This window comes from Monoraphidium neglectum (genome assembly GCF_000611645.1).
Source record: "Monoraphidium neglectum strain SAG 48.87 unplaced genomic scaffold scaffold00816, whole genome shotgun sequence".
Classification (NCBI taxonomy): Eukaryota; Viridiplantae; Chlorophyta; class Chlorophyceae; order Sphaeropleales; family Selenastraceae; genus Monoraphidium; species Monoraphidium neglectum.
The window spans coordinates 1-11635 of NW_014012812.1; the positions used below are offsets into that span (position 1 = coordinate 1).

An 11635-nucleotide genomic window follows, 5' to 3' on the forward strand; every position below is an offset into this window, starting at 1 on the left:
GGTAAAGGGAATGGCGGAATCACTGCCAGGCTTGAGGTGGGGTTGGGAGACCGTGGAGTGGGAAGGGACAGCCTGGGATTGAGGTGCAAGCACGGAGAAATGTCGAGGCAAAAGCTACCAGGAGCAGGGTCCAGAGCAGGAGCACCACGAGCTGCGCAGCAACGGGGCGGGCCGCCCGCAGGTCCAGAGCAGCAGCTGCCGCCCCACCTCGCGGCTGGCCTCGAGCAGCTTGAGCAGCACCCGCAGCACCTGGCGCCACGCGGTCAACCAGGGAGGGTCGGTGATGCTTCATGCTAACAAACGTGCGCACAGACCCAGCGGTGCCGCTGCTTTGCAGTTGCGCAAGCAGGAGCTGCAGGGCGCTCCAAACATGCGCGTCCCAGCGCTGCACCTTTGGCTGGCACCCCTGTGCATCTGCAATGGCTTCTGCCGGCGGCCCAGGCCCATCAAGCACGGCCTCGGGTAAAACGCATCAGATCACGTCAGATCACCTGGAAGTCCTTCTCCTCGAACTTGTCGATGTTTTGGCGCCAGAACAGGTCGCTGGTGTGGCTGGGGGTCCAGTCAAGCATGCCACTCATCACCTTTGCAAAACAGCGTTGGCGGCGGAGAGCAGCGTGTGTGTGGGGCAGGCACATGGGTGAGCGGGAGCGTACATGTACGTGCGCGATGGAGGATGCAGGACCGCCACAGGGGCTCTGAGCAAGTCGTGCCGGGGGCGCCAGCAGCCACAAATATGAGCTCGGCTCCGGCGGCGCCGGGCAGCAAGCAACCCAGACCTGCAAGATCTCGAGAAAAGCCCGTGATCCGTGCGATTCAGAGCGCTTGTTGAGACGAATCGGCCCCGTGAGTTAGATCACATCAGATCAGAACGGGTAAGATCAGATCGGCTCACCTCCTTCTTGTACTTGTCAAAGCTGCTCATGACCGTGACGCCCTTCTTGAGACCCTCTGACAGGTAATCAAGAATGGCGGGGATGTCCTCATCGCCCCAAGACTGCATAGAATTGGTTTGTCAAATAAAAAGCCGATGGGGGGCCGTCAGGCGGCGGCCGGCTGCAGAAAAAATGAAGTGGCAACGGGCAGCCAGCCGAGGCAGCTGGCGGGGCGGCTGGCGCGGCGAGGCGCGCGGGGAGCGGGGCCGTACAGGTTCGCTGGCGGTGCGGCAAGGGGCCAGGCGCGGAGCGCCGCGGCGGCTGGGCAGTGGGGTGGGGCTTTTCACCTGGAGGCCGCGCTGCGCCACGACCTTCTGCAGTCCAGCCTCCACCATGTCAGGAGCCAGGCCCTGATTTGTGATTTGGGGGCGAGGTGATGCAATCGTCGTACCAGGACAGCAGCAAACACACGGGGCGAGAGGGCGGGCACGGCATTGCGCACCGCCACGATAAGTCAGCAGCGCAGACTGTCTATGGTGGTGGTGCATCGCCACCCCTCTTGAATCGTGCCAGCAGCACCGCACTGCTGCGCAGGCATAGGTGCCGGACGACGGGCCGGTCCCCATCAGGTCAACCAGATCAGAGCCCAGATCACCAGGTCTGAGATCACCCACCAGGCTCTCGTCCTCCAGGAGGTTCCTGAGGGCAAGCAGCCCCACCCGCACCACCTTCTCCTTCTGGGCCCCCTTGACCACATCCACCAGGCCCTTCACGGCGCCTGTTGGGGGGCGCATACGTGCACGTGTGTGTGTGTGTGTGTGTGTGTGTGTGTGTGTGTGTGTTGGTGGGATGGGTGCGACTGCGCGTACATCAACATGCGTGGTTCAGACATTTATTGTTGTGTCTGCGATGTACAGACGGTGGAGCCTCGCGAGCAGTTGCTGCAACACTGAGCGCTATTGTGCACATCCTGGCACAGCGCATGCCCAGAACCGATGTGGGCCCCTCCCCCATTCCCCGCTCCGCTCGCGCACGTCATGCCTGTGGGAGGGGCAACCCACCTGATCCCGCCATGGCCTCGGCGGCCGGCTTGTGATAGGACAGCTGCCACAGGCAGAGGCAGATCTCATAGAGCAGCTGGCTGTTGGCCGGTGTGTTGCAGCTGCGCAGCAGCGGGCTCAGCAGCTGCACGCCGCCCCCGCGCGTGAAGAGAACCCGGGCCGACTTCTCCCGCAGCGCCGTCGCCAGCGCGGCGGCGGCGCAGGGCACGGACTTTGTGGGGTTGGTGGGGCGCCGCAGCTGGCCGCAGAGCCAGTCCACCAGCGCCGCGACGGCCTGGAGGAGGGCGGGCAGCGGCGCTCGTGACGTCGACTAACGAGGGGGCCGGTCGCACCAGCGGGGGAGCAGGGCTGACGCAGGGATGACGCATAAATGTGTCCATTGCAGCAGGTGCAATGAGGCCCGAAACCACGCAGTCAGAACGCACACTCACCACCTCGGAAGGCTCCGCCGCCACGCCGCCGCCGCCCTCGCTGCCGCGCGCCGCGCCGCCCGCAGATGGGGCGCCGAACGGGCGCGGCGGGCGCGCGGCGATGATCTGCGACAGCACGCGGCAGGCCTTGTCCTGGGTGAACCAGTCCTGGCGCTGCAGCAGCCTGCAGGATGCGAGGACAGGGAGGCGTGCGCGGCAGCGAGGGGTGAGGAGGTGGGGGCGGCTGGGCCCGCGAATCAGGCAGCGCCGGCTTGCAAACGCTAAAACTACCAGAATGCGGATGAGCATGCTTGCATACACTGCGCATGCAGCCAACCCACAGGCGCATGCTAGCATGCATACGTGCACACATCCACATGTAGCCGCGCGTGAGTGGGCACGCATGCACCCACGCCTCAGCCGCACCTTAGGAAGACCGTGTATGGGTCCGCCGAGTGGCCCTCTGGCAGCTGGTGGAAGAGCTGGGCGCGAGCCGGGTTGGCTACGGGTGGTCACCGGGAGAGGGTTGCGGAGGGATCAGGGGTGGGGCCGCGGGATCTTTTGAGAAACGGCCCAGAGGCGGCAACCTGCCAATGGCCGCGAGCCCAGGCCACACAGGAGCCCTGCACCCACAGTGACCCCACCTGCCAACTTCGGTAGTGACATCACGCCCCATCAATAGCACAGCCCCACAATCCCACAAACACCACTACACTCGCGTGGACTCAGGCGACCCCATGCTCGCGCCGCGTGGTGCGGTGCGGGGTGGGCGCGCGGGCGAGGTCGGGCAGCCGCCCACCTGCCAGCATCTGCGCCAGCAGCGCCAGAACGTACTGCACTGTCTCCTCCTTGGTCACGTTCCGCAGGACCGACAGAAATGCGTCCACATACATGGGACCGTTCTGCAATGTGTGTGTGTGTGTGTGTGTGTGTGTGTGTGTGTGAGTGTGTGTGCAAGCACGAGCTCGTGTGTGTTTCATGTGCGTGCATGCCAGCACGTGTTTGGCAGCACTGCCAACTGGCGCTGTCGCAGCGGGTGCACTGCGAACCTGTCGCAGCGGGTGCAGGGCAAAGGCGCCACATGCCCACCCCCACGTGCTACAAAGCAGCAGCAAACACGGTGTGCTTTTGTGCAAGTTGCTGCATGGGTCGCTGGCCGCGGCTGCGTCGTAATTTCAGCGCGAATGATGGAGACCTGGAAGCGCTGCAACAAGGGAGCGCTTGGGCCCGCATCATTCACAAGGGCGCACCTCGTCCAGCAGCGACGACTGCAGCTCCTCCGACCGTTTGTCGTAGCGCCGCAGCAGCTGCGGGGCGGGCGCGGCGGCGGCGGCGGAGCCCCAAGGAGTGGCGCGAGTGAGGGGGCCCGGCGCGGTGGGGATGGCCAAAGCTGCGCCGAATGTGCGGGCTGCCAGGGCGGCGCACGGGCTGGGGTCGATGCAGTGCCAAGCCAAGGCCGGCGCCGCGCACACGGCGCACCTGCACATCGCGGTCGCTGATCAAGCGGGCAGTCAGGTAAGTCTCCTACGTATACAAGGGCGTCGGCAACAGGGGGGAGCCAGCACGTTTGGAGCCAGGGTCGGGCATGTCGGCGCCCGAGCAGAGCCCTAGCGCGAGCGCGGCAGAGGCCTGCTGAGCGCTCCCCTGTGGAACTCCAGATGTCCCCTCCCGTGCCCCTTTCTCCTCGCACCCAGTGGATGTCGCGACTCAGAATATCCGCGAGGTCCTCGTCCAGGATCGGCGGCGGCGCGGCTGGCACGCGGTACTGAGCGCTGGGCGGCGCCATGGCTCGGCCGTTGCGCTACTTGATTGGGCGCCGCACGCTCTAAGCGGCGCCACTGCAAGGCCTGCAATCAGCTCTGTATGTACGACCCGGCTATTCCGCTGCTACAGGTTCAGTTGTCTGCCTCGAGGGCTTTGCCAAAGATCACGCTTGCGTGATGGTCGCTTGTCAGTTTGGTCGCTCGCAGTATTTAACAAGTGCAGCTGTTTCAAAACACTTTGTTGCGTACGCGGCTCGATCCAAAACTGCACCTTCTGCTCCTGTACATTACAAAGTTCCCGCTGCCCTGGCGGTGATATACAACAGGCCATGTTTTCAAAATCCTTGAGCATCTCTGACGTACACGTACTGCACATCATATGGTACCGCCTGCGGGGTGGCCGGTGCAACGTTACTGGGGCCGGGTGGTGGGGGTTGCGCTTATTCACAGCGTGTGCCTTGGGTGTGGCAACCCTGCCGCACGATCACTCACTCCACAAGCAAAGCTGTCAGTCTGTCTGAACAGCAGCTTGTGTGATGTTGACCTACATCAACAGTCAGGCAGGGCCGCATGGACCCTGCGGGCTGCAGGACCCCCGTCTGTGCCACTTTGACTAAAAGTTGACAGTCCGGGCAAGCCACGCCGGAGCAGGCCAGGCACTGCAACCGCCATTTGCGAAATAAAGTGGGGATGGGGAAGAATTCCAATCACCACAGATCGCGCCCTCGGGATGCGACAGCCTCGTCGGCTGGTACCTGTCAGGCTGCTGGCGCTCGGCCCAGGCCCAGCCACTGGCGGGCACTGCGCTGCGAGCACGGCATCTCAAGTTGTGAGGCCAGGGCCTGCCGCTCATAAGCAGCAATCCGGTGCCCCCCTTGAGCTTGTCTGAGAAGTGGGGTCGCACAGCTTCGCACATCCTTAATAACACTTGCCACATGCGGCCTTGGCCGGCGCGCACAGCACCTCTAAAGGATGCGAGGGGCACGTACTGGACCGCGTTGTGCGATACATGCTGGTATCCTGATTATCTCAATTGTGGCGCAAACAGGTGGCAGCAGGCGCCCTGCCGGCCACTGAGCTCTGTGCCCTGCATGTTTTACCCGGGGTGGTCCGCCACAGCCGCACGCACCGTCGTCTTCAGGGGCCTGGCACCTCCGCTACAACTGCGCCTGCGCCGCAGCCAGCCACGTGCCGCTAATCTACACATCGTGCGGCAGCGGCGCATTGTGCTCGCGAAACTGTCGATTCTGACACGACCTGAGGCATGATGGTGTTTGGGGGGCAAACTGGACTGGTGGCAGACCTTACATGCAGGCGAAGAGGGCTGGGAGGCGCCGTCACAGCGGTTTTTTGGACGATGCTCTTAATCTGCTCCAAACACTGCAGGACTGCCCGGCGCGTCAGCCAAGGTGGCGGCAGAAGGGTGTGACGAGCCCGTGCTGTGGAAGAAAACAGGGCGATGGTTGTCACGCGAGCCCTTGCTTGAGGCAGCCATCCTTGAGGCAGCGTGCTTCATTTTGGGGCTGCTTGCAGAGCTTCCCGGGTACCATGTGCCCTGATTCCCGGGTCGGGCTGTGGCTGGCCGCACAGGGTTATCTGTGAGACTCGTAATGAGTCGTATGTGGACAGGGTAGCATGTCAACCGCTGCAGCCGCGACAGCGCAGCCCGGGCCCGTGGATTGCTCAAAAAGATTAAAATCTGATGAGAACCGGGCGGCAGCAGGGTGCTTCTCCACAAACCAGCAAATCTGCATGTGTGGGGATTACTGGTGATCAGCATGCCGACCACGGGATTGCCCCCGATCACAGCCGCGCAGACGATGGCGACAATGCCACCGCATGTCTGGCTCGGCATCGCGGAAAGCCTTGGGGTTCAGTGACACAAGCTTGTGAGGGACAAGCGTGGCCCTCTGTGGCCCCTGCGATCCGTGAACGATTCGCCACACGCCGCCGATGAAGCGAAGTTCCCAGTGCTTGGGGCTCGCGAAAACGCCCTCGACGACGGAGCGCCGTACTCAGATATCATCAAGGTACGTGTATTTGGTGCATTCACGTCGTACCTGCGCAGATACAGTTGGATTCGGCCGCACCCGTCCCGCCCTGTCGAAAGCGGCGAGCCCGTAGAAACGCGTCATCACCAGTGACTTGGGACATTTGGAGTCTGTTAGAGCAGTATCAGGCCCGGGCTTCTCCCCGGGCCGCTTCCAAGGGGCGCCATGGGAGCGTGTGTTTCGACACCACAGGCCGACGCACAAGGGCCACGGGAGGATTTTAGTTTGCGGCGTTCAAGTGCCAGCGTGCGGGATGGCCCATACGGGCGGGCGCGTTCGCAGCGGCCGGGCGCGGCGGAGGAGCTGCGGGCACCGTCGGCAGCAGTGATGCAGCTCGATTTGATCAGCAAGGTGCGCAAAGAGCATGTTGAGAGCATCCACGCCATCATGGAAAGGGCGATGCGCTTGCTGCTGCGTCCTCACCTGGCAGCACCAGCACCATCCGGGCTGGCCGCCGTGCGCCCGGTCACCCGCAACTCTGCGCGCCGGTCCGCAGTGAAGATCTTCTGCGTGCTGCGCCGCCGACCACGACCCCCCCGCTGCACGCCGCAGGTCCACGCGCTGCAGTCCCAGCTGTCCCTTCTCAGCAGCCACCCGCTGCTGGCGCTGCCGGAAGCTGCCGAGCTCCTGAGCGAGTACCTTTCCGTCGACCTCGTCGGGTGCGCGCTCGGCACCAGCCGGCGCGAACCACATTTTCACGGCCCCACGCGCGGGGCAAGCACCCAGCTGGCGTACACCACGCTTTGCAAGCGCGACAGCGCGTGCGGCGGGGTGCCGTCAGCTGTGGAATTTTCTAGAGCCGAAGGGCGTGGGGTGGCAGGCACTCCCGTGCTCGATGCCAGCATGCGTTCAGGGCCACGGACCACAGCGTTGAGCCCACTCGACAGGCCGTCTCTGCCCCTCACGTGCACCCGCCCCCGGCGCGACACCCCAGGATCTATGCGTACGCCCACGAGAGGCCGGGCGCCGCCGCGCTGATGGCGGCGCACGGCCGCGGCGCCGGCTCGCTCGAGCGGACGGTCGTCGTGAGGGGGCCCGAGTGGGCGGCCGTGCGGCTGCAGGCACGGGGCGGGGCGGCGGAGGCGGGCTATATTGTCGAGGGAGACTTGCAGCAGCAGGAGCAGCAGCAGCAGCAGCAGCAGCAGCAGCAGCAGCAGCAGCAGCAGCAGGTGAGTCCCGCTTGGCAACGCGTCCTTCGGGTGACGCCTCAGGGCACTCTGCTGATTGCGCAGGCTATGCTCGAGCCGCTAGGGATGAGCGGCGCGTGCCTCCTCCCAACTTTTTCTCCTCTCTGCACACGTGCTTGAACTTGGCTCAACGCTCACACGGTTTGCTGCCCGCCGCGCACTCCAGGGGCACGCCGGCGTGCCTGCCGACTTTTTGCTGCTCTATGCTGAGGCCGGCCTGCGCAGCGCCGCTGCCATCGCGATCGGCCCGCCGGGCGGCGCGCCGCTCGGGGCGCTGCTGCTGGCGTCGCAGCAGCCGGGTGCCTTTGACAATGAATGGTGCGCAACCCTGCATGAGCAGCGGCAGCCGCGCCGACGCCTGGCCTGGCCTGCGTTGCCCGCTCGCTCCCGCAGCGGGCGCTCGCTCGCGCCATGCCGTCCCCATACCGGGCCCATGCCCTTGCTCTCTGCACCCAGTCCACTCCTCCAAGCCGCAGCCGCCGCCGCCGCCGCTGCCACCTTTATTCCCACTACAGGGCGTCCCTTTGGCTGAGCGCCGCCGCGACCGGCCTGCTGCAGCACGTGCGGCCGCCGCAGGTGGCGCTCGCCGCGGAGATGCTGACCATGATTGACGAGGTGCCAGACCCAGTGGGCGCAATTAGCGCGCTGCTGCAGGTGCGTCGGGCCGCGGTTCTGCGCTGGTGGGGAAGGGGAGTGCAGGCGGAGTGGCGATAACGTGGTTGGACAGCGTGCCATGAAGGAGCGGCGGTCAGTCCAGCTTCTCTGGCATGCTTGTTCGTGCGGGCGCGCGCTTGCACTTGTGCTTGTGGGCACGTATACGCGCGTGGGTATGCATGTCTCTTGGTGTTTGCATTGCGCTTGGGTGCAGACCACGCACCTTCCGACCCCTCATCCCTCCGCACCCGCACACACGGGCCGGCGACGTCAGAGCGGCACCCGCTTCATGTGGCGCGCTACCAACGTGACAATGGGCGTGCGCCTGGCGCTGCTGAAGGACGGCGGCGACGGCGCCCTCATCTTCGAGTCCGCGCGCGCTGCCAACGCACGCGACGACCCGCGGCAGCTGCTCGTGAGCGCGGCGTCGGCGCCGCCGTCCGACCCCGTCGCTGACGTCACCGTACGGGAGGTTCCGCTGCACAACACGCTTCTGGCCAGCGTGGTGGGCCCCCGTCGCCGCCACTGCTGCTGCTGCCGCCGCCGCTGCTGCCGCTGCTGCCGCCGCCGCCGCCGCTGCTGCTGCTGCTGCTGCTGCTGCTGCTGCTGCTGCTGCTGCTGCTTTTTTGCTTGTGATGCGGGCTTTCTGAACTATCGCAGCGCCTCCAACGGCCATAGCATGGGAGGCGCATGAGCAATGCGCGCCAGCTGGCTTGAGGCTTGACAGAGAGCACTTGGGCCATGAACACGACTTGCCACGTGATTCGACACTGCTGACGCACAATAACGCTCGCTTACCTACCACCATTGCTTGTTTCATGACCAATCGCAGTTTTCTATGAGGAAGGCTCGGTTTGTGAAGGACTGCGCCTCGTACATGCAGAACTGCCCCACCCCTGCGCGCGACGTGTTCACGCACGCGTCACACATGGTGTCGTCGCTGGTGGTGGTGCCGCTGCTGGTGGACGAGCGGGCGCTGGGGGCGCTCTACTTTACGCAGGACGCGCCCTGCGACTTTTCAAATATACAGGAAGCTCTTCTGGTGCGCTGCCATGTTCCCCTCCCCCCCTTTTCGACCCAGACGCCTGTTCGGGACCCGCAGTGGTGACCAGGAGTGCGCGCCCCCTGGTGCCACCAGGCGCTGTTGGGGCAGGCGCGCGCTCTCTGAACGTCCCCTCAAGCAATGCGCCTTGCCGTGTCTCCCGTCCTCGCCCAGATCTTGCTGACCCCCACCCCTGAAACACACACTGGCGATTGTACACACACACACACACACACACACACACACACACACTTACTCACAAACACACACACACACAAATGGCCTGCATCAGGGCTTTGTGCACGCGGTGACGCTGACGCTGCACAACAAGCTTGCGGGGCAGATGGACGTCCTCTCAGGGATGGTGGAGGAGGTGAGCAGGGCTCAGTTGGCCGCGCCCGCCCCATTCAAGTTGGGGCTGCGACCCTCCCCTCGCATCGCGGACCGCGCCCGTGGCATTTTTGAGGGAGGAGCACTTTATGGGTACTTGCGCCCCACCCCAGCCGTCTGGTGTGGAGGCTTCGCTGCATCTGTCGTCCGCAAGGGCGTTGTCCAACTTGCCGGCAACCCACCCACTTGTGTTCACCCACTCTGACAGGCCAACAAGGGCAGCAAGTCCTTCGAGCTCCTGTCCGACCACGGGACCGCCCACGTCATCCGCCAGCTGGACACGTCATCGTCAGAGTCCGATGACGACGACTCTGAGCTCCACCCGCCCCACGACGGCGCGTCGACGGGCAGCGCCCCGCCGCCGCCGGCGTCCAACGGGCGGCTGTCCAAGGTTAGCAGCCGGCGGCTCTGCACCGAGGCAATGCTCAAGGTGCTTCAGCAGGAGATCCGGAAGGGGAAGAGGCGGAGCGTCGAGCTCAGCTTTGTCGGGGACCATCTGGTCATCGGCGCTGTCATTGGGCGCGGCGGTGAGTCGTACCGACCAGTCCCATGTGTGGACGCCTGACTGCCCATCGTTGCGCTGCACGGGATCTGGTGGTCTGCAGCGCATCTCACCTTTGTTGGCCAAGTCTGGTTACGGTTCAGTTGGTTGTCTGCGGTCCCTCTCGTGTGTTTGCGCCGGGTGCATCCTTTACACCAATGCTTTGGCGCAACTCACCCGCACCTGCATTCTGAATCGCCTGTCTATCTGCACATCTGCGCAGGGTACGGCCACGTGTACCGCGGCAGCTGGCACAAGCGCCCCGCGGCCATCAAGGTCATGAACACGCGCAACAGCGACAGCGACGCGGTGTCTGACGCGATGGAGATGGCGGTGCTGTCCAGTGTGCAGCACCCCAACATCGTCCAGGTCTACTCCTGCCTCACAGACATGGTCGAGGCGCCCGCGGGTGCGCCTCCGCCGCACGTGCGATGCGCTGCATCCGCACACGCCCGCCCATGCACACGCATGGCCTCTTGCACCTCCAATGCATGCTTGTGCATCATCATGATGTCTGTTGCCGCAGCCTGCTGCCGCTTACCAATTGTCGTCCCTAGCACCTGGTGTCTGGTGGAGCTCTCACCACCGTTGCTGTGCCCCCCCTCCTCCTCGCCGCTCGCCCCAGCTGGCGTAGAGAGCAGCTCCCAGAGTTTCAGCAGCGGCGCGAGCGCGAGCGCCGGCCTGGGCCAGCGCGGGCTGCAGTACAGGCGCATGCTGCCGGAGGATGACGACGGCCCCACTTACTCGATCATAGTCATGGAGTACTGTGACAGGTGATGACTCACCATGAGTGATTGGGCTCGGTCGTTGCATGCCTGCAAGCATACACGCCCATGCACCCGCCAGGAAATGCATATGCTAGATGATTAAGCATGCAAACGGCGCAGCTGCACATCTATGCACAAGCGTCGCATGCAACACCTGCATGCTCACACTTACAAACACACACGTACACACGCACGTACACCATCACCAGCTCACACGCAAAGCGCACAACCCCTCACTCTATCGCCCCGCTCCCCGGTGCTGCAGGGGCACGCTGGGCGACGCGGTGCGGCGGGCGAGGCTGTTCCACCAGCCGCTGGAGGACGGCTCCATCGGTGTCGACCTCGCGTCAGTCATAGACGTGAGCATCCCCCTCCCTGCTGCATGCATGCCAGCCTTGCGTGCCGCCGTGCGAGCCGGCCCCGCTCATGGTATCCGGGCCGGACTGCGCTTTGTCATCTTGCTGCAACCTCCTGCGGCTGTGGTGCGCGGAGCAGCTGGGCCAGGCGCGATGGCACCCCAGCAACTCAGCCCCAGCAGCCTGTGAGATCGCCTGAACCCGAGGGGTCGATGTGATCTGTCGTGATCTGGTCCAATGTTTCATGATCTTCGCCCCATGATCTTCGGCCCGCACAGATCCTGATTGACGTGGCCAACAGCCTGGAGTACCTCCACGGGATCTCATTGCTGCACGGCGACGTCAAGCTCGACAACGTGCTGCTCAAGACTGACCCCCTGCGTCCGTTGGGGTTTGTGCCCAAGGTGCGGCCCCCCGCGCTGCCCCGCCTTAGCCCCGAGGAGCCCACGGGCCGCCGCACAGGCGCTCGCCCGCGGGGTCCCCATCGCCGCCGCGGGGCCAGACCCTTTCATGTGGCCTTGCCCCCCCCCCCCCCCCC

The 11635-nt window shown here is 64.7% G+C and overlaps 4 protein-coding genes across 4 annotated transcripts in view; 2 read left to right on the forward strand and 2 right to left on the reverse strand.

The window, feature by feature from the left end:
• Window positions 1–482: 482 nt before the first annotated feature.
• On the reverse strand, window positions 483–4132 carry MNEG_5462 (V-type H+-transporting ATPase 54 kD subunit; the record flags this gene model as incomplete). Its single annotated transcript, XM_014046057.1, has 11 exons — window positions 483–584; window positions 896–997; window positions 1223–1285; window positions 1550–1653; window positions 1937–2210; window positions 2368–2530; window positions 2773–2848; window positions 3146–3248; window positions 3597–3653; window positions 3826–3870; window positions 4037–4132. 11 exons carry the CDS (start codon window positions 4130–4132, stop codon window positions 483–485), a joined length of 1185 nt encoding a protein of 394 aa, XP_013901511.1.
• Window positions 4133–6487: 2355 nt separating this feature from the next.
• Window positions 6488–8061, forward strand: MNEG_5463 (hypothetical protein; the record flags this gene model as incomplete). The annotated part of the gene is made up of 5 exons (XM_014046058.1): window positions 6488–6511; window positions 6713–6819; window positions 7095–7329; window positions 7514–7665; window positions 7863–8061. 5 exons carry the CDS (start codon window positions 6488–6490, stop codon window positions 8059–8061), a joined length of 717 nt encoding a protein of 238 aa, XP_013901512.1.
• Window positions 8062–8271: 210 nt separating this feature from the next.
• MNEG_5464 (hypothetical protein) lies at window positions 8272–8809 on the reverse strand (the record flags this gene model as incomplete). The annotated part of the gene is made up of 2 exons (XM_014046059.1): window positions 8272–8630; window positions 8800–8809. 2 exons carry the CDS (start codon window positions 8807–8809, stop codon window positions 8272–8274), a joined length of 369 nt encoding a protein of 122 aa, XP_013901513.1.
• A 30-nt stretch (window positions 8810–8839) lies between these two features.
• Window positions 8840–11635, forward strand: part of MNEG_5465 (putative serine/threonine-protein) — a gene marked incomplete at both ends in the record, with an annotated part of 4575 nt that continues 1779 nt past the window's right edge. Inside the window, 7 exons of the mRNA XM_014046060.1 lie at window positions 8840–9043; window positions 9336–9416; window positions 9642–9960; window positions 10198–10383; window positions 10600–10747; window positions 11007–11100; window positions 11376–11501. Of these exons, the coding sequence (XP_013901514.1) occupies window positions 8840–9043; window positions 9336–9416; window positions 9642–9960; window positions 10198–10383; window positions 10600–10747; window positions 11007–11100; window positions 11376–11501 (1158 nt within the window). The remainder of the gene's footprint in view (window positions 9044–9335; window positions 9417–9641; window positions 9961–10197; window positions 10384–10599; window positions 10748–11006; window positions 11101–11375; window positions 11502–11635) is intronic.